Raw genomic sequence first — 25774 nt, forward strand, 5'->3', positions numbered from 1 at the left:
ATAAAGGTGCCTGAAAGCATTCATACGCAAAAGGCTGGCATTTTGACATGCAAACACTTCCTTCAAAGCAGTTTGGAGAAGGAGAAAACAAAGGCAGCCGAAGATTTTTACTTCTTATTCACTTTACTTAAATACTAATACAACTAATACCCAGTAATAACAGATATTTGTATGTATATAGCTTGTTTAGATCAGTGACACTCAGCACAGAGTGAGACGATTAATGCGCTAACAAAATAAAAAGCTCATGCTCACATTCGTTTTTTTTGGACTTATGTTAAAGTTTACAGTGCTGGACTGCAGTGACTTGTTTTTTTTTTTTTGTTTTTTTTTCACAGATAAAGATGTCCATTTTAAATAAAGCTACACTCCTAGTTAAAAACTGCACTAATGTTGTAAATTAAATTAGATAATTTTTTTGCTGAAAGCGAAATTACAGTAAAGTTACAATAAATGAATTTTCCTGTAACCTTTTAGCATTAAGCTGCCATTAAGTTACTATAAATTTACACCTCCCGATACATGTCTTTGGACCTTATTGACTCTGAGCTGAGAAAAAGAAAAAAAAAGGGGGGGGGGGGGGGGGGGGGGCTTTTTACAAAAAAGGGATATCATTTTTGATGCATGTCAATTAAACATATTTTTTTTTTTTTGTCTTCTGACTCCCAAGATTTGGGAGAAAGCCAAATATGAAATATTTTGGCAGCATCAGGTTAGGTTACTTGTCATCCCTTTCCATCACTTAGACTTCATCAGGTTAAATACTAAATACATATTAAAACTCATTTTCATTTTCACAAGCTTAAAAAAGGGCTGTAAGTCTCTGGTTTACTCTAATAATACACAGAGTGACATCATTTCTATAAAATCTTCATCTGAAAAATAACTATTAAACTATGTATGCAGCTTTCAGGGGTAAAATTGTACTTAATTAATTCATTTTTGCTACTGCAAACCTATCCATCCATTTCCTGCCACTTATCCAGTTCAGGTTTCCCTTTCACCAAACAAATATTAATTACTTCATGTTTAATTTGATGTGTCTCTGCTGTGTTAAAGTTTCTTAAAAAAAATAATAATAATAAAGCACCACCCTGCATCCATCATCCATACATTAAAGAGAAGAAAAATCACAGATTGCTGCGCACCACCTGACACACCACACACACACACACACACACACACACTGTTTGCTCTGTCTGGGTAATCCCATGCATTGGGATCTCCGCGTACAATAGCTTCATTAAGGGTACAATGGCATTGTGTGAGCTAATGATAGGGCTCCTCCCTGCATTCGCTCTGCTCTGAGTTTACCTGAAACACACACACACACAAACACACACACAGGCAAGTCACCACTGAAATCTGAGGGGCCAGAAGTTAAATCAACCGATGGGAATGAAAGAAAGCCTGAGGCAGAGTGTGTCCAGTGAATGGTCAGTTTGAGGCTGCGCAGTCATGCCTCAAATCCTCATATATAAAAAAAAAAAAAAAAAAAAGATTAACTTTTACAGAATCAAATCAGATCTGAAGGCTCGTAAATGTCTTTTTTCTCCCTTCAAATCTAAACTGTTTTCCGTGTTTATCTGTTTTCTGTGTCACTGCGGCGTCTTCAGTACCGTCCTTTGCTATGCTCTCAGGTGAGGTGGGCCTCTACCTGGCCCCAGCAGCCAATCGGAACTACCCGCCCCTCGACAGCAGCCAATCAGCGGGCAGACTCACCCTCAGCCTCAATTCTTCCACAGTGGAAGAATTCGCAGCCAAAGTTGACCCGCTGCCATTAAAGCGAGCCAAGGCAAATATCATAATGGACGGCGGTGTAACATGCTCATGTTTGTCACCGTAATCTACGTGTAAACTGAGCGAGAGAGACGCAGCGCGATTGGCTGCTTGGGGACAAAAAAGCGGCTTTACCTGTCCAGGTGGAGGGAGCGGAGGAGAGACAGTCAAACACACACACACAGAGGGAGAGAGAGAGAGAGAGAGGGGCAGGGAGAAAAGAAGCGGGGCGAGAAAAGTCGACTTACCTGTAGCCCAACTTCTGGCAACTCACTCTCACTCTATTACCTGCTCCGACTTGAAAGTCCAGTTTCACAAGGAAGAATCGTAGAGGAAGCAAAATATGTCACAGGAGACAGACAAGTAAGTGATCGAGCCAGAGGAGAGGATCTTTGCTGAATTGCAGGGGGGGAAAGTTGTTGAAAGTGTTTTCTTTTAGAGTCTGTTATTAAAACAAAGCTGCTTTAAACCCGGGATTACTTTTGTAGAGGACACACACACACATATATACACAGAAATGGGGAACGCGTACCGGTTTTGCTCCGTTTGGATGATTTATGACAGATATCAAACTCTTCTAGGCCTGAAGGAAAAGCTGACAAGCTTGGCGCCGTGGATTTCATTAGAGCTGAATTCGCCATTTTTGACTGATGGGAAAGCCTTCAAAGTGCAAGGACTGGCTTTTGTAAACACCCTGAATTTTTTAAAAATACTTTTTAGTCCTGCTTTCGGATATCACTGTATATTTTTTCCCTGTTTCAGGCCTAGAGAGCGTGTTGGGTCTGCTTGTGAATGGGAACAGTTTGGAAAGCCTGCTGGCCTCTGCTGTTTTGTAACACTAGAAATTCCTTTTTTTATGGACTTTTTAAAGAAATCAACCTTTGGACTACAATGCTAAATACTAATAGAGAAGGATTGTGCTCTTGAAAAGTCAGTAATATTAAACTTTTTCTTCATAATAATAATAATAATATATTATGCCTTGTGCCAGTCACAGGTGCTGTGTTTCACTTTCTCCAAATCCCAAATAATAGTAAAGTTTTTAAAAATTTTCTAATATACTCATAAAAAGCATATTAAACTGTATTAATGATAACCTTTTGTCTTATGTCATTTACCTGGATCCTGCCTAGCTTGACAGTTAATCATTATTTCAGTCATTATCAATACTATTAGAAGTATGTGTGGCATGAATGTGGTTGTCAAAGCCTGGCTGCCCTGCAGAGCTGCTGTCTCCTGCATCAGTGGAAACAGCAGGTGTCTGCCTCTGTTTTGACACACAGTGTTAACCTTTAGTCAAACCCACCAGAGTAAAGTTGCTAAAATCATAAACATCGCTCACACAACAACCTGATTCTGAATACCAGCTCTTTTTTTTTTTTTTTTTTTTTAGATAAATGCAAGATCAATCCAATAACAGGAGCATTATTTATTTGTAGCTGGCTAAAAAAAGCACGGCATCGCTCCACTGTGTGTGATACAATATAAGGAAGACACCGTGGAACAACTCCCTTCTGCCCGTTGTTGCCTGTCTTCTGCAGTTGCGCCTTTTTCTGTAAAGGTTTGCGTCACTGCTCAGAGGAAGGACGAATGTCAAATAGAGAAAGTATAGCAGCAAAATAAACAGATCTTTCATACTGACAGCCTTTTTTTGTGCGCTGCACAGAGCTGCATGAAAAAAAAATATCCTGATTGTCAAGCAATGTGTTGCAGCAACAAACAGAAAGAGCCAAGTGAAAACTTACCGCTGTTGACAGAAATGTTTTGTGCAACGATTTTGAAGTGCAAGTTGCCACATTCAGAGCCTCTCTTGTGATTGGCTGAGCTCAGAGATGTTGTGGCAACACTGTGTGCATTTAACTGGTCTCTGATCTCAACTTAAGTGAGCCTAAAGAGCAAAGAGGAAAACACACAGAAAAACACACAGGCGTGAAAACTGCTCTAGCTAATCAGTTCATCGTTTAATTTTTCTTCAGTCACCGTTCAGCCTGGAAAATAACAGAATTATTATGTTCTCGTGCTTCTCAGCAAACGTCTGGTGGTGGTGGTCCCCAACGAGAACTCGTTCCCTGCGGTGAGGCGGGCGTACACCAGCGAAGATGAGGCATGGCGGTCGTACCTGGAGAACCCACTGACAGCTGCCACCAAGGCAATGATGAGCATCAACGGAGACGAGGACAGTGCCAATGCCCTGGGTCTGCTCTATGACTACTACAAGGTGCAAAAAAAGTCTTAAAGTGCAGCCATTATTCTTTCCCTTCATTTATTTCATGTATCTATACTGTTAGAATGGTGGGTGCTTATCAGACCTTTTTGTCTGTGAGGGGCAGCCAATCAGAAGAAGGCTACCTAAAAAGATAAATAGGGATCATTTTGAACTGTGAGTCATGGAAAGGTACTCAAATATAATCCAAGAATGCAAATATGCAGCTAGAAATGAGCATAAAAGGTAAGCTTTAAAACATTAATGCAAAACCTAAATGGTAGTGTCACAGGGGAAATTCAATTGAACAACAGAAAGATGAAGTTGATATTTAGGCTGCAGGGTTTTCAGTGCCTCACATTTTACAGTTTCCTTTTTTAACTTTAAAGAAGATGAAGTCAAATATGTGGAAATTCTTAAAACTTTTTGTTATTTCAAATGTAATAGCACATTAGTTTCAGGTATTCTGGACATTTTCTTTGGCAACTCTAGAAAAGTCTACATTAATATTCTCAAAGGATTACATTTGTTAGATAAATGAATTCAGGTCAGAAGGTCACACTGACAACTGTTGCACTCAGTTTTTAACCGCACCAACTCAAAAATCACACAGCACAGAGGCTTGGTGTAAACAGGCGACACGTTCCATGTGGTACACGATGCGTAAGAAAACACTTATAGCATATATGTTGTAAGCTGTAAGCTATAGTTCCCTTGTAGGTTTGACCATGACTGACATTTCCTCCTTTTCTGTGCAGGTGCCCAAAGATAAGAGACTTTTGCAAGTTTCCAAAGCCACTGAAATTACGGAGGAACAGGAGAAGAGGTCAGTGAACACGGGTCTCACTCAGGGTTGGAAAGACCATGAAAATATGTCGCCGGCAGATGTTTCCAGCAGCAGGTGGAATTGAACCCCGGAGCTCAGTAAAATAAAAGAATGAAGTTAAAAAGATTGCATATGAAAACAGTTTCATATGGAAAGCCATTTCTGCAAAAACAGTTTTCTATTACACAGTAACAAATCTTCTAATCTAAGGTCGCAGTGATATGAGACAAGCACCACGAGTATCAATGTGTGAAAATATCACACATCAGTGAGTCTTGTTTCACTTGAAGTGCTGATACTGAAAGAAAGAAGCCAAGAATTTACTGAAGCCAATGAAAAAGCAAATGAAAAAAGATTTTATGGTAAAATACGCTCCTGCTTTGGGAACAAACTGCTGTTATCTACTTACTGATCTGTAAAAGGGGAAACGTTGCCTCATTTCCATTTAGACAACATGCTGCGTGAATGTTTAGATCAACTGTACCTGAAAGCATCATTACATTTTATTCAAATTTTTTTTTTCAATTATTCAATACTGACATGCATATTAGTGCTAATCTTTAAAATGAAAGCAGGTTTTCAGACATACCAGAAAGAGAATTAAAGGGCCTATGTGGAGTTTTCTTCTTCTTACAGTCAGAAATGGTGGGCCAAAAAGCCACCATTAAAGTCACTATATACAAGAAACAACAGAAGCTAGAAATACAGTCGCTGTATTGATGTGCGCTCGACTACCAAAAACACTTCTTGGCCACTAATCTGTTTTTTTTCTGGGCTTTGTTGCTGATTTAAGGCCTCAGTTTCACAGGCCCAGAGACCAGTTGCTGGCTGTGACCTCAATAGGTCACATGAAACAATGGAGTGAAGTCCCATATTGGTTTCACCTGAAACCACTGATTGTAATGGCCCACACCTCCATTCACACCTTGGCGCATGTGATTATGCACATGAACAATAGATGGTCATAACCACCTCCAGGGGACTACCCCCTTTGGGGTTTAAATACCTGGGTTTCTCCACCATTTGGTTTGAGAACTGAAGAAGCCTTTTGGATGAGAAGTGAAACGTCTTCAAGAAACAAAAAGAAGTCCGGTCGCCTTTTTTTTTTTCAAGCTCCAGAAACTACTATGACCTGGATGATTGAGAACCTACACAGACATACTGGCTGTTGGTAGTTGAAATCTGTCACAAAGGGTGTGCTGCAACAAAAGCCTGCTTGTGATTGCTTTGGTTGCTAGCAGATTGCTGCAGTCGCCCATAGTTTGCATGAAAAACTTGTCTCCAAACACTTGCCAACTAAAAGGCAAACACTCTCCGTTTCTGGTCAGTTTTTCAAAGTTTCACTAATGCTAGGCGAGCATCTCCTGCACGAACAGCTTGTAGCGGTGGAGATGTGCTAGTGACCAAAGGCGTTGCAGGAAGTTTTCGGTGCAGCACCATATACCTGTTTGTGACCAATTTCATGCAGCGACAGCCAGCAACCTCCAGCAACCACAACAACTGGTTGGGGAATACACATTTTTCCCTAGCAACTGGTAGTTGTCAGAGGGTCTTCAGGCAGTCTCTAGGCCTGTTTGACTGCACACAGACTGTTTAACTGCATGCAACTAAAACCGGACTGGTCAGAAATCAGAAACCTTCCTGTACCAAAACTATAGCCCCCTGCCAATACATTTTGTATATTCATATACAGATATCTATTTATAGTGTTTTACCTGCTTTATTCCATGTGTTGCTTTAACGTACACTCCGGATTTCTGCTTAAAACCCCAAAACCCAAAATGCTACAGGAGGTCCAAAAACACTCCACAGGGAATTTTTATGTTTTTCAGAAAAGACTATTGTTATTAAGTTGCTCATTGCAGACTCGCCTACTTTTCTTTTACTAAAATGGACATCAGTTTTAGGGTTAGTTATAGATAGTTTTTCAAATTAAATTAAACTAAATTATTTTTTACCTCCAAAAGTAGCTCACCAGTTTCAATAACTAATATTTCACATTGCTGCAGTCAGTGATTTTCCCAAAGAAATACATCCTAAATCCTATTTAATCCATGTTTTTTATCAGGACTATGTTGCCAAACAACCAAAGCACCCAAAACGAGGTGGAGACAGTGGACAACCGGGTTCAGGTTCTCAAGTCTGTCCCCGTCAACCTGTCCCTGAACACTGAGCACCAGGAGACCAAACGGGAGCAGTTCAGCAGCTCGACGGGGTCGGGGGACGGAAGTTCTCCAGCTGTGGCTGTGGTGAAGGCCGAGGTGTACGCACCCGTCTTCGTGGCAGCAGGGGGGCCTCACTACCGGGTGGAAGGAGAAGACTCGGCACGGGTGATCTATGAACAGAGTCCGTATGAGGTGACCACCGTCAATCACAACTCGTACACAAAAGACGACGAGCAGAGTCCACCTGACAGTCCGTATGAAGAGAAACGAGACAGGGTGAGAATGGAAAGTCTGGACATGAACAGATACTGATGCAGTTAAACATAGAAAGAGCTTCATTTAAGGGAAACACGGGCCAAAACATGCACACTGTTGGTGTTAAAAGTGTGGTGCCCTCCAGTTTGTTGGTGTTGATGCAAGTCAACGTCAAAATCTACAAGATAGTCAGTGAATAGCGACTCCACAAAGATACTCAAAATCAGACCAGAATGCAATGCAAACACTGGCTCAGGTCTGCTTCTTTTTGGTCTGTTGCTATTACCTTCCTATAGTTGCATGAATGATGAGGTGCCAGAAGACACACTGGGAAGAGAAATAAAGTACTGTAGGCACTAAAACGGGAAATGTAACACTTCAGGACTGAAATGTCAGATGCTGATGATCTGTAACTGTATATGCTGGGTGGAGACTGATAGATGTGTAAATATGATTCACTCAGAGGTTAAAGACTTATTAAATTAGTCATCTAATGTGCTCCCTGTTGCTCTAAGATCTCCTGCTGCTCAGGAGTTTAATTTCTTTGGATCTGCTGTACTGTTTAAGCAGTTCCTCTAAATGTTCTTTTTAATAATTTCCTCTTTTTCTGTCTTTTTTTTAAACAGAAGTACCACTCGCCTTCCTCTCTACCTACAGATGACTTCTTATTTCATCAGGAGGGAGTGTAAGTCATTCAAGCCTACTTCTTATTACAGCTTATATGGTGTAAATATTTACATGTGGTCCATTATATAACAAACTTTCATTGTAAGTCTTTGTGCTCTGAGTTGTTGTTCCCCACATCCCGCTTTGTTATTTTTTTAACCACATGTTGCTGTTGATGTGTTTGTGTGTACAGCGACAGCTTCCAGTACACGCTGGATGCCTCTCGTTCGCTGCGTCAGAAGCAGGGCGAGGGGCCGATGACCTACCTGAACAAAGGCCAGTTCTACGCTGTGACGCTCAACGAGCTCAGCACCAACAAGCGCCTCCGTCACCCCATCAGTAAAGTCCGGGTGAGCGGATCATTTTGATTTGATTTTTGTTCCTTCTCCCCCCTCCACTCCCAGTTTCATTAGATTGTTCCCCTGGTATTTTGAAAGTTTGCATATTACACTGTCATTTTTCTTATTATTAAAGCTAATAATAAACCAGCAGGAAGTCTTTTTTTATTTCTTCTCTCCACGTCAGTCTTGGCATTCTGGCCTGAAGTTTTAGTACTTTTTTGCTGTTTTGAGAGCAAGTAACTGCAAGTAACTGAGCACAACTGCTATAAATAAAAAAAAACTCTCAGACATTACAAATCAGAAACTACCCAAAAGAGTATGTGGAGATCCAAAACAAAGCTAAAAAAGAGTGAATACCACACAGAACCCTAATGTCAAATGAATTTAAATGTTGCCACCTACAGTATCTGCTGAATAGGTAAACTGATTGGTAACAAATTAACGAGTATCTATTATTCTTTTCCTTATTTTATGTAATTTTATGCCCCTGTTACTATAGTGGATGCTTGTATTACACATTGCCAAAGTCAGCATATACTTGAGTAATCCCTGTGAGACAAAAGGCTTCAAACTACCCCAAACGCTCACTTTTAAACAGGTTTTTCAACTATATGGTCTGTATGGGGTCATTAAGATAACATATCCCTAATAGAGTCATCTCAGGACGCAGCTCTGGCTGGGGATGAATTGAGGGTGTAGATAAAGGCCTGTATAAGACCGAGTCCAGAAGTAAAAATATGGAGCTGGGAAAGAGCAGAATAACTTCCTTTAAATTTAAATATTGTTTTAGCAACACATGAAAAAATGAATACAGAAAGACAAATTCATCAGCTTGTGCATTCGTGCACATTTATCTGGGTGGAGTGACACTTTATTTTATCTTTTAAATAAGTTTGACTAAGTTTAGAGGTGGTCATCTATCTAATCATCTTACCCCTTATGTTGCTGTGTTGCTGCTACATCTCTGGAGATAATCTGAGTCCAAAGTACGAAGTTATAAATAAAAGCCAAGCTGTAATATGAAGATGAAAATCAGATAGGGTTGGTGTTGTCTGCGGTCTCGTCTGAGTCTTAAGTCGTCTTAACATTTTGTTGTCTTGCCTCCCTTCTCAGAGTGTGATCATGGTGGTGTTCAGTGAGGACAAGAACCGAGACGAGCAGCTTAAATACTGGAAGTACTGGCACTCTCGGCAGCACACGGCCAAACAGCGAGTCCTGGACATTGGTGAGACTTTCGCTGCCCCTTCATCTTTTCTTCTCGCTCAGTCCCATGTTGGACAAACATATGAATGAAAACACATGAACCAAAAGACAAGATGACACATTTATGCTGGAATGTGCTCAACTAGTAAACACAGCATTACTAAACTGAGAGCAAACAAGCCTCCACCCAGATGTCTGCCTGTGGCCGTTCAGCTGCCCACCATCAGACAAGAGGCAAGAGGCAGACACACACACACCTGAGTCTCCATATGCCTGCATATGACTGATACCCACAACTTAAATCCTCTAATCTCTTTGACATTAACTGGGAGACTGAGCAAAATACTGAATTGTGAAAAAAACAAAACAAAACATCCAAACCAGAGTTAAATTTTCCATCTCACAGCATTTCCCACGGGTATACGTGTTCTCATCTAAAGTCTTATAATCGTTACACTTTTGACCTTTTGTCTGCCGCCGATTTTCGGTTGATGCATTTGAATTTGAACCGACTTTTTCTACGCCTTGTTGAATGAGTGTGTGAGAAGATTGTAGGCAGTTTGTCCTTGACAAGCTTGGGCCTGCTCAGCAGGCAGAGATGCAGAGGTATGTGGGAGAATTCGATGGGAGACACACACACAGACACACACAGCTTGTCGGGACAGGGAGAGGAATGCTAGCCACACTGTTACCTTAGCTGGTCGAGGTCTGTTGGAAGTAATTCTTTCCCAGTTTAGATCTTCATCTTAATTCTTTTATTTATACAAACCAAGACAAGTCCCAATCAGCCTACAATTCACACACATCTTTGCATCTGTGGGAATAGATGATTCCAACCTGAGCATCATGCGAAGGAAGAATGGAAAACCCATTTTGGGCTTCTTTTGTCTTAGATGGATTGAATATTTTTGCTGATAGTTCTGTCAGGACTACTTTAGTGAAAGTAGAAAGAGCTGCAGTATGGCACTGCAGCAAGATACCCTCGTAAAAAAAAGGACAGGCATCAGTGACAAAAGATATGACACTGATTAATAGTGTATTCCATATGAAGTGAGAAATCCTGACTTCTAAATTGGAAATTTCTACTGGAACATCCCTCAAGTTGTATTTCCAACTCAGAAAGCTGGAGAACCCCCACCAACCCCAACTTCACAATCCAAAAGTGTACATAAACATTAGTAAAAGTGTAAAACTTGTAATCTGTACTCTGTACTCCCACTGCTGTGTATTTATGACTCCCTAACTAAGCCACACAAAGAGCACTGACCAGGTTCTATTCGTAAATGAGCTTCAGTGGAATTTCTGAAAAAATAGGCATTGTGCTGACTTCCAAGGTAAATGTAACACACCAAGTAAGATACAGCATGAGTAGCAAGAGTTGGGGTGGAGGTTGGCTTGCAAAGCAGCTTGCAGAGGGAGCAGCAACTGCATAAAAGTTGAATCACCTTAAATAATGTCCTACATGGGATTTATCGATAGCCGATAACCTAAGTACTTTCTAACCTCACACACACACACACACACACACACACACACACACACACACACACACACACACACACACACACACACCAGTGGCTAGATCAGGGGCAACTCAGGGTTCATTATCTTGCATAAGGTTACTTGGGCAGCCATTCTGAGGTGTGCTGGTACTGAGATTAGCTGAGCTTGACCTTGTGGTTATGCTCAGTGTTTTCTCCTCTTTTTGGTGATTCTCTAACTTTACCCCTAGCAAATTGGCATCTGAGGTTTTGTTAAAGATTCTTGGAAGATTCATTCCTGACTTTTACCCTTGTTTCCTTTGGAACTTGGAATACTATGTATTCAGGACAGAGGCAAACTACATTAGTCTTGATGATAAACAAAGCTATCTGGCTTCCTGACTGTGACCATGAATTTGAAGGTGATATCAGGCCTCTAGTTAAAACATTTCTCAAAATGTTGAACTGCTCTTCTAAAGGGATTCAGAGCCACTACGCTACTGCCATCCTGGATCCTGGAAGATAAGACCTCAGTCAACAAGTCCGCTCGGGGTTCAGATCTTGCATGGGGCCCCAATTTGTCTAGATTGGCTCCCAGATCATGATAAATACAGAAAATAATATGCAGTGGATGACAGTAAGATAAGAAATGATCACAACTGAATAAAACACCAGAGAAATCAATGAGAAAGTGATGAGTGAGGGACAAGTGTGTGACCATAATAAGAACTTTGCCAGGTGTTGCAAAACTTAAATAAACAAAGGCCAATTGAAAGGCAAATCATGTCAATTCAGGCGTTAATGAGCCAAGATGAGAATTTTTGTCTTCCAGGATTGCTTTTGCCCGGGTGCACCCCATGTAGCCGTTGACCCCTTCACAGACACATAGGAAAACACAGTTAGGTATGAACCTAACTTTGTTACAATGCGTATGAGTATATGGCACATTTTATAATCCAAACACAAAAATGGTCTTCAGATAACTGCAAAATGAAGACTTGAATGTAAATCATTCTATCTTTTTGCTGCTGAAATAGCATCTCACCTTTAACATTATTACATGGAGATGAAAAGTATTTTACTGCTGGTTGCATATAATCATGCATGCGTCTGTTTGGAGGAAGTGAAACAACTTTTTTAAGCGTACATCCCTTTGGCATCCTGTTTGGCATTTGCTAGTGTAATGAATCTCTGTTTGTAGGTGTGCATATATGATGCAAAGATAGCTATCGTGCATCAACAGGGAGCTGAGTGATATTATCTGCACATGAACACACTTATCTTTCTACAAGTATACATTCGTTAAAGGTCATGCTGACAAAATAGGCCAGTAATGGAGGACGGGCCACTGTCCCTGCAGCTACAGCTAGCTCAGCCCGGGCGCAGGCTGTAACTTGAAGATCTTCAGTGATCTGAGCTGAATAGCAAGTTGGGGGGTGAGGGGGATGAGGCGGGATCCGTCGTGCCCTTGGGCAGCGTCACAGAATGGATCATTTGAATGGGGTTATTTAGAGTGGGCTGTTAGCAGATAGGCATGCTGCTGCTCGCCCTGTAGCTTTGTGCACCTGCTCAGAAAGCAGGAAGTGTTGCTGCAACGGCAGTTAGGATGACAGAGACGAATGGTCACTGACAGACAAGGGGACGTAGAACTTCTCACCCCCAGATCACATCTGGATCTCATCCTGCCACATGCTGATTTTTTTATTCCAATTGAAAAATACAGAAGGTGATTTTTTTTTTTTTTTGATCATTTCAGTCAAAAAATGAGGATGGCATCATTTTATAGTTTACTTATTGCCAACAAATTGCATAAAAGGCGATTTTTTTTCTTCTTTTTCTGCATATCTATGGCATTCCTGCTGAATGAAGACATAAACCTTTGGAAAAGGGTCACAATAGCACTGCATTTGTTGGGCTTTGTCACTCGCATTTGATGCTCCAATATTTACAGCCCCAGAAAATTAAGGAGCATTTGTGATGACAGGAAAAATCTAAAATGAAGTCAGTTTGAAGGCCTCTCTTTTCTGTTGCTTAAACTGGACGGAATCAACTTTGCATCTCAAAAACAGTCTCTCCACTTTTTATTGACTAAATCCTCAAAATGAAGGGAAGGATAAAATCTTTTAGCTAAAATTCTCCCTTGTAGCAATCCTTAGGTTATCTTAACATTCTCATAATGGAGTAGCCACATATGAGTCATTATGCCAGCATACCATGGGCCTTTAAGTCCATCCTGTTTATCGTCCCCAGTCAACAATATCATACTGATGCACTCATGTGACTGGCTTTTAATGTGGTCCTCTGAGCCAAATGGTCTTCTATGTTTCCTCCTGCTCCCTTTGAAGCCTGTGAGCTTGTTTGCTCTTGCAGATAAGGCTTTATCTTACAAAACTGAAGCGTGCCATTTCAGTGCTTATCTTAAACAATAGCTACCTGCTTTTATTGACCAGTTTGTGGGGCGGTGTCATTGTTTGCAGAAGAACTTATACTTGAAATGAACCGTGTCCCCATGTGTCCCCACAGCTGATTACAAGGAAAGCTTCAACACGATCAGCAACATTGAAGAAATCGCCTACAACGCCATCTCCTTCACCTGGGATGTAAATGAAGAGGCCAAGGTACAAAAGTATTACCATTTGGTTTGTGTGTGTGTGTGTGTGTGTGTGTGTGTGTGTGTGTGTGTGTGTGTGTGTGTGTGTGTGTGTGTGTGTGTGTGTGTGTGTGTGTGTGTGTGTGTGTGAAATAAGTGTCACTGTAATTTTCCCAGAAACTACTCCATTGTATTTACTCTTGCTGGAGATGAGTTGAAAATGTGAAAAGCAGTGGGACAGGTTTTATGAGCTGATTCAGTTGTTGGCACACAAGTGCACTTTCGAATATGATGCAAGCACCTGCCTGACACGTAGGCATCACAAACACTCCCGAGCTCACTTTGAAATTGATAATTGAATCCTAAAATGTTGCAGAGTTGAACATTAAAGGCAGTTTTTTTTTCACTACGATTGGCATGTTCTTGACAGTCATAAAACTGACTGGCAGTGTTGTGCACTTTTGCTCTGTTTGTCCTCCTTTGTGGCCACTCCTTAAAGCCTCGTCAGTGTTTGAACTCCAGAGTGCCCCCAAGGACCAACACACACCAGTCTCGGTCCCCACCCTCTGTTGTTTGTTTTGCCCTCATTTCTGTGTGAACACCAGTGACTGTGTGAATTACTCTGTGTTGTATGACTCTTTCATTGTAATAGCAGCCTGGGGACAAAGACAGTGCTGGAAAAAATCCAAGCTCACTTCTCTGGACTAATATTTACTTTCTCTGTTCATCTTTTTTTGTCTTTCTTTCCTCTTTTTCCTCTTTGAAACTCTGTGACTATTGAACCTGAACATATACGTGTTCAACCACCGAAACAGGTGTAATGCCGAGGCAGTTTATTGTATTTGCTTTCTTCTGTCAGGACAAAAAAAAAAAAAAACCCAAAAAATAGGAGGGTACTTTAAAGAGAGCCTTTTTCACTTCCAAGATATGTTTTTACATGCCTTTTTTTATGCCTGATAGCAAAAACACTACCTGGAAAATGAATAAGATGTAAGGCAATAAGCAGGAACCTGACACCCAGAGGCTAAGCCACAATTAAACACAATGGAACTATTTTCTGAGTAAAGCACACATGATATGGTGTACACACCTATATCTGGAACAGAGCACTCTGCTTTAAGTCCTGTATATTTGAGAAAAACCTACATCAGGAATCACCTTAGTCAAAATAAGATTATATTTGGTGTTTTGTTCTTTGTTAAGCTGTGGAAAGCCTAAAGTGACCGATACAGCAGCAAAACCCATTAGAGAACAACAGTTAGGACATCAGACACAGCTGAAAAAGGAGGACCTTAGGTGGCGGTGGGTTGCAAAGTGGCTTGCAGATGCACACCTTAAATAGTGTGCTGTGTATAGTGTCAAGATATCCTTTGCCGTTGGTGATTTGACTCATCGGCAGTGCAAAATATAAAATTCTAAGAGTTAGTGGTCTTAATGAGCTACAAAGTCTGCATTAGGAAGTTATAGGTTTGTCAGCAGGAAATTACAGTTTCTGTCCCAATTGGGAGTTTTGTGTTTTAGCCCACTGGTTTTCATTCACTTTAACTTTGCCTTTAGCCACTGCTTAGGTACAGATAGCAAAAACTTCGTAGTTAGGGTGCCCAGGTGGCTTAGTGGTGAAACTGGCAACCACATACATATGCCATGTTGCGGTGCGGGCGGCGTGGGTTCGCATCCCAGCCTGTTGCCAATTTTCCCATGTGTCTTCCCTGTATCTTTCCCCCATTTCCTGTTTCTCTCCACTGATGATAAAAGCTGCTGTGGTCAAAAATGCAAAAAAAAAAAAAAGCCTAACTTCTTAGTTAGGTTGAGGAAGAGATTGGGTTTTGGGTTACAATATGGCCGTTTACAACATTATCCCAGCTGAATGAAATATGATGCCTACCCAGTGTATCTAAAAGTGATGCTAAGAGACCTTTACAAGCACCAGTGTATAATGAGGTGGGAGTAACATGCCTGTTTCACTATTTTCGAACCCCTGTGGGTCACAGAACTGGCACCCAAAGACACCTTGTGTGTCTGTGACACATAGTTTTGTTAAAACAGCACTATTTGATGCTCTTAGAATAAGAATGGACCAATGGTATGTATTATTTACAAATACACTATATAGCCAAAAGTATTCACTCACCCATCCAAATCATTGAATTCAGGTGTTCCAATTACTGGCCATAGGTGTATAAAATCCAGCACCTGGGCATGCAGACTGCTTCTATAAATATCTGTGAAAGAATGGGTCGCTCTCAGGAGTTCAGTAATTTCCAGCATGGTACCATGATAGGGTCCCACCTGTGCAACAAGTCCAGTCATTAAATTTCTTCACTACTAAATATTCCACAGTCAGCTGTTAGAAAACAAAGTGGAAGTGATTGGGAATGACAGCAAGTCAGCCACGAAGTGAAAGGCCATGTAAAATGCTGAGGTGCATAGTGTGTTTCTGCAGTCGGACCTCCAAACTTCATGTGGCCTTCAGATTAGCTCAAGAACAGTGAGTAGAGAGCTTCATGGATTGGGTTTACATGGCTGAGCAACTGCATCCAAGCCTTACATCACCAAACACAATGCAAAGCCTTGGATACAGTGGTGTAAAGCACACGGACTCTAGAGCAGTGAAAACGTGTTCTGTGGAGTGACGAATCCCTTGTCTCCATCTGGCAATCCGATGGACAAGTCTGAGTTTGGTGGTTGCCAGGAGAACGGTATTTGTCTGACTGCACTGTGCCAAGTGTAAAGTTTGGTGGAGGGGGGATTATGGTGTGGGGTTGTTTTTCAGGAGTTAGGCTCGCCCCCTTAGTTCCAGTGAAAGGAACTCTTAAGGATCAGGATACCAAGATATTTTGGACAATTTCATGCTCCCAACTTTGTGGGAACAGTTTGGGGATGGCCCCTTCCTGTTCCAACATAACTGCACACCAGTTTGAGTGAGTTCGGTGTGGAAGAATATGATTGGCCTCCACATAGTCCTGACCTCAACCAAATAGAACACCTTTGGCATAAATTAGAGTGGAGACTGTGAACCAGGCCTTCTCATCCAACATCAGTGTCTGACCTCACAAATGTACTTCTGGAAGAATGGTCATAAATTCCCATAAACACACTCCTAAACCTTGTGGAAAGCCTTCCCAGAAGAGTTGAAGCTGTTATAGGTGCAAAGGATTGGCTGACATCCTGTGGATTATAAATGGGATGTCACTCAAGTTAATTTGCTTGTGAGGGCAGACGAGTGAATACTTATGGCAATATAGTGTATGAATCCATTCAGAGTGAAATGTTATTATTGTAAAAAAAGCCAAACAAAAAAAATCTACTCTGAGAGATGTGAAAGTTTGAACTTGTCAGCATGATTAGCTCATTTGTTTTGCACATTTTAAACTGGTAAGTAGAGCTTTGAATTATGTCATGAGTAGAAACAAGAGCGTACAGCCTAAGTTCCCATGTAATATTTTATTTTCATTTCATGTGGTTGAATAATCTTCCTACATGTTACTAAATTACAGGAGTGGAACTGATTCATCTGGTAGTCCTCCATCAGGGTGCTGTGCGGTTTTAAGAAGCAGTTACCTAATCTTTGTGGATTGTTTTTTTGTTTTTTTTTTTTTGTGGCCCACCTTGCTCTGTCATGCATTTAAAAGCGGCTGAGGCAGTTAACAGTAGTGGTTCTGATGTTTAAATAGAAAAGAGAGTATATCAAAATTCATAGAAACACTAATCAGAGGTAATAAAAGTGAGAGAAGTGCTTCAGAATAGAGTATATTAAAAGAAAAGGGGCTTTAGCATTAAGTGTGTTTCTTCTCCACAGGCTTTCCTCTTGGCTGCTGTAGCTAATGGAGTTTTTAATGGTTCAAGTTAATGACCAACCTCCTTGGGTTTTGTTGTAGTACGCAATAACAACAAAGCTCAAAGATTGATGGTGATGTGTGCCGAGGCTTGAAGAACAAGAAATGCAGAAATACAGCAGTTACGTTTTTGTTTGCTTTTTTTCACTGATGGGAACGCCATCACAGAAAGAAGAAATAGTTTCTCACTGATCTGTATCTCTGTCCTTTTGATTTTTATCTTCTGAGAAGAAAACACATGAAAGGAATTTTGTTTGTGATACTCAACAGCCACATGTCTGTTTAGGAACAAAAAAAAAGGCTTCTACTGGCTAACTCTAGGTGGTTTATATCTGGCAAAACTATTAATATCGAGCACTGGAATTAGAAAATTAAAAGATACGGCCTCGCTTTGAGAGGCAACATAACATAACAGAAGTATACACTTCTTTGAGTATTTGCAATTAAATGTAGCATTCTTGTGGATGTTTTGGATTCCTTTATAGCTAAAAATAATACAATCAGCAGCCATTTCATTAGTTACACCTCGCTAGTACCCACTTTTGCCTTCAGAACTGACATAATTCATGGCACAGATTCAACAAGGATCTGGCAACATTCTTCAGAGATTGTGGTCCATGTTGACATGATAGATCACACAGTTGATCAGAAGATGGGTACACTGAGGTAGGCTATGGTATACAAACGATGTGTAGTTGGTACTAAGGGGCCCAAAGTGTGCCAAGAAAATATCCCCCATTCCATTACACCACCAAGCAGCCTAAATCATTGATATGAGGCATTGCTATTGTTTATGCTAAATTCTGGTTGACCATCTGAATGTAGCCGAAGACATCGAGACAGGCAACATTTTTTCAGTCTTCTGTTTTCTAATTTTGGTGAGTCTGTGCAAACTTCCTATTCTTAATTGAAAGGAGTAGCACCCAGTGTGGTCTTCTGCCGCTGTAGCCCATTCAGAGATGCTCTTCATGCCCAAATGTCTACATGCCTAAATGCACTGAGTCACTGACCCCCCCCCCCCCCCCCGTGTTAAAGAGCAGTTGAACGGGTGTGCCTACCAAAGTGGCAAGTTAATGTACTTTTATTCCCAAATATGTAGAGTTAAAGTGCTTTAACATTTCCTCCTCTCCTTCTGTGTCCCTGAAGATCTTCATCACAGTAAACTGCCTGAGCACAGACTTCTCGTCTCAGAAGGGGGTGAAGGGTCTTCCTCTGATGATCCAGATCGACACATACAGCTACAACAACCGCAGCAACAGGCCACTACACAGGGCCTACTCACAGATCAAGGTCTTCTGTGATAAGGTGATGAGTCACTTCTGTATTTTTTTATATGGAGTTTGATTAATCTTATTTTCTGGACTAATTAATTTATCAGGAGAAACGTTAAAGGGACGCTTCTCCCCAGTTTTACGTATACATGTTCATCCTCTGCTGTTTTTGTCCATCTAGACTGTTTTGGTGTGAGTTGCCCCGTGATATCAGGTGTCTGCTTTCTCTTGAATACAATGGAACTAAAATGCACTTGCATTGTGTTACTCATGGTGACAATAAATACTCTCAAAAGCTCTTTTCTTACACGTTGACCTGGTTACTCAAAAAGTAAAAAATCTTCAACCCTTATTGTAAGCTTTAATAGTTAAAGACTCCTACAATAGTCACTTTACTTTTATAAACACCAAAGAAGAGTGTCAAAACTTTAAGAAGTTGTTTAAATGGCTGTAAAATAAGTTCAAGGCTTCATTTTCTGGAGAGATAACAGCAGTTCAAACACTGAACTAAAATAGAAATATGCTGCTGTGAGTTTAACTGCTGTCTGGTTTTGTTTCAGTTCATATGACAATATCACAAAGTTAAATCTGAGTTTTTATTGTTGATGCTTGTTACATGATGTGAGAGAGGCATACAAAAGGTAAAGTATTCAGACAGGTAGTTGCAGTGAGGCAGTTATATCATGGCATCAGTCCTCCCTCTAGTGGTCAGTGTATAGTGATCCACAAAGCACACCTAAAAAGACAGTACACACACACACACACACATACACACACACAGCTCAAATTTATTGAAACTATATTTTTTTCTGATGTCTCATTTTTTTTTTGTTTTGTGTTGTTATTTGTTTGTTTCCAGGGAGCTGAAAGGAAAATAAGGGACGAGGAGAGAAAGCTGTTGCGCAAGAAGTCAAAAGGTTTGAGCTGCATGAGAAATTACTTTGTTTTGAATAAAAGCAAAAAAATAATCAGAGAAAATTATAGCTCCAGGGAGCAATTTGAGGCTTGCAGAGGTAGAAAAAGGTTGCATATTTACCTGAAATCCCTTTGAATACATCAATCCTTCATGGAAATAATTGTTGCTATTTATTTTCTAGTTTGTTTTTTTTCTCATTTTGACTTATCTCCAGGGAAAGATGGAGGCGTAGGGGTGATTAGTGTCCCCAAAAAGTCCGACACCACCTATTTCAAGACCATGACCGATTTGGATGCCCAGCCCGTGCTCTTCATCCCCGATGTTCACTTTGGAAACCTGCAGAGAGCCGGACAGGTAGATCGCTATTCTTTTTTTTTTCCTTAAAGCAAACCTGTTTTTGCTATCAGCTCATCTGCTGAAATATGAAATTGGAGCCTCAATTCAGCTCCGATTCAACTGTTAGCAAGTTTTTCTGGTTTTACGCACCCTCCAGCTGCAAAGGAAAAGTTATGCTCAAACATTTTACTTAAGTATTTGTATTTTATGCTACCAGAGGCAGTTCTTCTCCACCACATTTATCTGATAGTATGTTGGCTGATGCCTACAAATTAAGGCAAATTTAATCATGTAATCAATAATGATATACCGCTCACAGTGGCAGGTTTTTTTTTTTTATTGCAATGCAGCATTTTTAAACTATTACAGACTAAAAGTTGTACAGATATTTACCCAGTTACAACTAGTTTCAGTAAATGTATATCTGTTTAAAATAGCAGGAATAAGCTTCTCATCCCTTTTAGACTTGGTATTTTTGCAAAACTCTGAACCAAATCATCTGAATTTCATACACATCCTGAAAGTAGATAAAGCGAGCCCAACAGTTATGACCCCAACTCAAAAGATGAAAAGGAAAGAGGAAAAAATGGGATAAAAAATGATTTGGATCTATTAAGAAACCTGGATAAAAGGAACAAATATTAGTGCTCCTGCAGAGCCTACAGGCAGAGAGGAAGCTTACCTTGAGCCAGTCTGACAGAATTAAACAAAAAAAAATTAAAATATTTGAAAATGTTTGGTCATTAAAATTATATGTGAGTGGGAAAAGTATGTGAACCATAAGGATAAGAAGTGAATTTGAAGGTGAAATTAGAATCAGGCATGAAGTGACACCTTGATTTTATACAGAGAACAGGGATCAAAGTTGAATCCTTACAATGTATTGGAGGACGTTTTTCGTGGCATGAACAAAAAAGGGTTGTTGCTACTCATACGGCTGGAAAAGGTTACAGAACCATCTCTGAAGAGTTTGAACACTATCAATCTAGAGTCAGACATGCTGCACAAATAAAGAAAGTTCAGGTCCATTGTGACTCTGCAAAGGAACAATCGATTCATAAAAAAATCATTTCAAAAGCGGGATGTGTAAGCCTTGGAGCCTTGGAGGTCACAAAGGAACTCAGAGTAACTTCTAGTTTCCTCTTACACAGGCTAACGTTCACACTCACGAGTAATACATTAGGAGAACACTGAACAACAAAGGTGTCCACAGGAGGCCTGTGAGGCAAAAGGTACTGCTCTCCGAAAAGAAAGCTGCTGCCCATTTGCAGTTTGGTTAAAAAAAAAATAAAAATGGACAAAACAAAAGGCTGTTCGAGAGTGTTTTGTAGATGGATATGGTATGATGGAATGGTATAAATAAGAAACATTTCATTTGGAGACATGAAAACTCTGCATCCAAGCATTCAAGATCCTTCTTCCATGGTCTGGGCCTGTTTTGCTACATCTGGGCCTGGAAGGATCACCATCGCTGATGGAGCAATAATTTCTGAATTATACCAGGAAATTCTAAGGTAAAATATCAAGACACGCATCCATGAACTGAACCTCAAGAGAAAGCAAGTGATGCTGCAAAATAACAACCCGTAGTTCTTCCACTAAAAATGATTAAAAAATAAAATCAATATGTTATAATCTTCTATTATCTTCTGCTTTTCGGAAGCGTGGATCACGGGGCAGACTAAGTGGGGTACTGTAGACATCCTTCTCCCCAGCAACGCTTTCCAACTTCTCTTGGGGGAACCTGAGGCATTCCCAAGTCAGATGAGATTTATAGTCTCTGGTGTCCAAAAAAACCTCCAAAGGGAGGCATCCAAACCAAATTCCAGAAGCATTTCAACTGACTCCTTTCAACTCAGAGGATCAACCCGAGGCTGCTCACCCTATTCCTAAGGCTGAGCCCAGCCACGCTACAGATGCAACTCATTTCACAGCCAAAATCTGCATGTTAATTAAAGAGGCATGTCAGCCAAGACAGCCCCGCAATGTCCAGAGCCTTTAGTATCTCATGGCAAATCTCATCCAAACCTAGCACTGGGGAACATGTCTAATACTCCAGTGACCTCTGCCATTGTGATAGGCAAGTCTTCCCCCAAGTCTTCAGGCTCTGCCTCCTTCACAGAGGACTTTTGGTAGGGTTTAGGAGTTTCTCAAAGTACTCCTTGGTCAGCAGTTCTCCTCCCAAACCAAACACAGCCTAAGCCAAGCCCTGCTTTCCAAGTCAAAAAAGTTCTAAACTTAATCCAATGTTGTGTGTTGTGTAAGGACTTGAAATGAGCAGCTTATGGGCAGAAACCCAACATCATCCTAGAGTTAAATGTACACTGAGGATTAAACCTGATAAGTTACCTGAAAGTACAGTTATTGCTGCAAAACAGGGTCAAGCCATTCTGAAAGGTTCACATACATTTCCCTCCAGAAATATGTAATATTGAAGAAGTTTCCTCAATAACAAAAAGTCAAATATTTAAATCTCATTTGTTTGTTTGTTTTTACTTTTAGGACTCATGAATCATATTTATGCAGAAATATAGAAAATTCCAAAGGGTTTTAAACTTTTTCTTACAACTAGAGAACATCAGGGTTCTCAAAACCTTAACCATTCACTTATTCATTTTATATCTGTTTTTATATCTGCATGACATTCATTACTGCTATTAATACCTAACACTTCCTTTCTAGGTGTTTACCTTCAACACAGAGGAGATTGAGAGAGAAGGGTGAGTATGCATCAACAGGAAGCACTTGTTTTCATACAAATATATGTATGCAAATGAAAGCTGCTGAAGATAGCCGCCTCGTGCAGGGGGAAGTGCATGTCACCACAATGGAACAAGAATACACGCATGTACCTGACCTCACGTGATTCTCTGTTCACAGGAGCGTGGTGGTGAAGAGGATGTTCAGGACATCGGATGAAGATCTGTGCCCGTCTCCTCACAAGCAGATCAAAGAGGAGACGCACAAGAGAGGTATGAGATGGACGCCTTCTCCTTCAGCTGCATGTCATCTCCTCTATCTTCTCAAGTGACCTTCAAGAAATGATCCAGACCAGGAAGAAGAGCAGGGAAATACGCAAGAAAGTTTGACATTTCTAATGATTAACTATACAATTTATAAGAAATCAGGCCTGAGTATGGGACACACTGTGCCCAGATCTTTTTCCATCCAGATATTTTCCATCACGTTTGAGGATGAATACAGAGTAGCACTATTTATGCTTAGTAACAGTTCCAGATCATCATCATTCATTTTGATTCAACTTATTATTTGGATAAGAAACATAAAACCATTCTCAGAAGCACTTGTGATTTTCCTTGTCAGGTAGTCTTCTGTACATTAACGGAACAAGGTACATTTAGGAGCTGTTCTGGAGCTTCACAGATACTTACATTTCTATTTCTTCCAAGCACTTCTTCTTCTGCAAGACTTAAAGTTCATTCCTTGCAAGGTCCACTGAGTCACACCATCTTCTTTGGCAGCCCCCTAGCTGTTATGAAACTGCATTTTTCTGATTTCTGATTGGCTATTTAGGCCGTAAATGTAAAATTAAAAAAAAAAAAAATCCAGACTGTGTTTCCCCGATTTGTTTGTGTGGCCCAGAAGGACTGTTGACATCAGCTGGAAAACAGTAAAAGGATTTATAAAAGGTTGCTGATTAGTTTTTTGAATGCGGCAAGCGCACAATATCCCTAAGTGCTTCCTCATATATACACTCCAATCACAGGCGCATTATCATGTATATACACTAAAAGGTGGTCTGCTCTCCTCCCTCCTGTCTGCAGTGCTGCTTTATGTGAGAAAGGAGACAGACGAGGTGTTCGACGCACTGATGCTGAAGTCTCCCACGCTCAGAGGCCTGATGGATGCTGTGAGTGATGCCTCTGTTTGTACGTGGGAACTAATGTCAAAGGCACAGTTTGTTTGCAGCTGAGCGCCTTTTTTCTTTTTTTTTTTTATTATCGGTAGATATCAGAGAAATATGGTGTGCCCACAGAGAGGATAGCCAAAGTGTACAAGAAAAGTAAGAAAGGGTGAGTGAAACAAACACAGAAAGAGAAAGTTGGGGCTAATTTGGAGCTTTCACATTTTGCACATGAAATAAAACTTTTGTGTTTTGCGGCAGGATCCTGGTGAACATGGACGATAACATCATCGAGCACTACTCCAACGAAGACACCTTTATCCTCAGCATCGAGAGCTACGCAGACGCCTACAAGATCATGCTGACAGAGATTTGACAGCTTGTTAACTGGCTTAATAGACTGCAGGAGAAGTCAAAAGAGACGCTGTGACTGGTTGATAAGCTGGCTGAAATTACTGGAGACAGTCCACTGGAGCTGTGCAGATGCTTTGAGGTCAACGTGGACACATCTGATATCTCACCAACACTGTTCCACTATGAAGCAAATTGCATTTTCTAACATAATTTTTTTTAAAGGACTTTCCTATGAACTGGTTTGGGGTGAAATCACAGACCACAGATTCAAGTTCTCCAGTTTTTACAGCATACTTGTATAAAAGGATGCTTATCCTCATTCTGTACAGACATATGTTGCCAAATGACACATCAGGAGTAGACTTGTGAAATGCCTGATGTACTGTAATAGCTGCAACTTGAATTAGTTTACCCCAAGTAATTTAGTAGCTTCTTTGCATGCCGGCCTTTGTTTTTTTTTTTTAGATGTTATTTATTAATGCTTTAAGGAGATTTTAAATTTCTTTAGCAATTCATTCAAGAATTCAAAGTACTACATTTCAGTGACTTCTCCCAGAGTCACCTTCTTTAGCAGTACTCAATAAGTTTTAAAATGTCATATCCCTTTATTTCAACCATGTTGTAATATTTACAGGTCAACACATAGTGTAAAGATCACTTGTAGCCCTAAATGAGAATATCACTTAAAAACTATAAACACGATCTCACTGGAGACAAATGATACATTGTTGTTATTTGTGTCTCAGGTGTTTGGATGTTTTGAAAAATTAATAAAGATGCGGAGATATAATTTTTTGGAAAAACTGTGATTAAGACTGTTTTTTTTTTTGTTTTTTTTTTAGTTAAACGCTAATACGCTGACAATGACAAAAGGAAAAGGTCATTAAACTAAACACACGTAGGGCTGGTTGAGAAACATTACAAATACAGTAGAAATGTGTATTCTTTTAAGATAGCTTAACATGAAATGGAATTAAAGATGGCAGCTAGAGCTACATTATGCTAGGCTAACTATTTTAACCAAACTTGTTTAACCATTTGATTTTTCAGTTTGAGAAAACAAATTATACATTTATATTTGGTGAAGCAAGATAAACTCTGGCGAGTTGTCTTTTGACTAGCATTATTTTGGCTCTATAGGATGTATTTTCCAGTTAGCGCTGAACACAAATTATATAATGACACTTTACTTTTTATTAAACAGCGGCTCTCTTATTCATAAGGGATCACCACAACAAATGGTCCACATGTTTGAGTTGGCAGATTTTAATGCTAGATGTCCTTCCTGACCCAATCCCAAAGAATATCAGTCCCTTTGGGGTTGGGGGGCAGGTATCTTACACTTGTTAGGCAACTGTGTAAACCATTATAATATGGAGCCTCTGAAAAATAAATATTTAGTTCAAATCTTATCCTCTGAAAGCCTCCAATTGTAACCGAACTGATCAAAAATCAGAAAAATGCAGTTTCCTAACAGCTAGGAGGCTGCCAAAGAAGATGGTGCAACTCAGTGGACCTTATAAGGAAAACAGCATGGTGGCATGGTGGTTAGCATGGTTGCCTCACACAGCGAGAAGGTCTGGGTTTGAATCCATCCTTGCCCGGGCCTTTCTGTGTGATGTTTGTAAGTGGCAGAGAATAGATTGATGCTATAGTTAATAATTATTTCAAAATGTTAACATTTAAT

At 40.3% G+C, this 25774-nt stretch overlaps 1 protein-coding gene across 2 annotated transcripts; it reads left to right on the top strand.

Moving 5' to 3' along the window:
• Positions 1-1774: 1774 nt before the first annotated feature.
• grhl2b (grainyhead-like transcription factor 2b) lies at positions 1775-24865 on the top strand. 2 transcript variants are annotated; one of them, XM_030740943.1, is made up of 16 exons: positions 1775-2142; positions 3808-3997; positions 4741-4808; positions 6877-7249; positions 7855-7913; positions 8088-8244; positions 9349-9460; positions 13443-13537; positions 18492-18650; positions 19476-19533; positions 19747-19886; positions 22551-22588; positions 22749-22840; positions 23654-23739; positions 23838-23902; positions 23995-24865. In XM_030740943.1, exons 1-16 carry the CDS (start codon positions 2123-2125, stop codon positions 24107-24109), a joined length of 1827 nt encoding a protein of 608 aa, XP_030596803.1. In that variant the 5' UTR covers positions 1775-2122; the 3' UTR covers positions 24110-24865. The 2 variants fall into 2 exon arrangements, with proteins under 2 accessions (XP_030596803.1, XP_030596804.1); XM_030740944.1 differs by lacking the exon at positions 1775-2142 and adding an exon at positions 2175-2709.
• The last annotated feature ends 909 nt before the right edge of the window (positions 24866-25774 follow it).

The sequence above is a fragment of the Archocentrus centrarchus genome, chromosome 11, assembly GCF_007364275.1.
Source record: "Archocentrus centrarchus isolate MPI-CPG fArcCen1 chromosome 11, fArcCen1, whole genome shotgun sequence".
In the NCBI taxonomy this organism is placed as follows: domain Eukaryota; kingdom Metazoa; phylum Chordata; class Actinopteri; order Cichliformes; family Cichlidae; genus Archocentrus; species Archocentrus centrarchus.

Coding starts and splice junctions, on each gene's coding strand:
- grhl2b (XM_030740943.1), top strand. CDS start 2,123: ATGTCACAGGAGACAGACAA. Junction 13,538..18,491: donor ATGTAAATGAAGAGGCCAAG/GTACAAAAGTAT, acceptor GTGTCCCTGAAG/ATCTTCATCACAGTAAACTG. Junction 22,589..22,748: donor GAGGAGATTGAGAGAGAAGG/GTGAGTATGCAT, acceptor CTCTGTTCACAG/GAGCGTGGTGGTGAAGAGGA.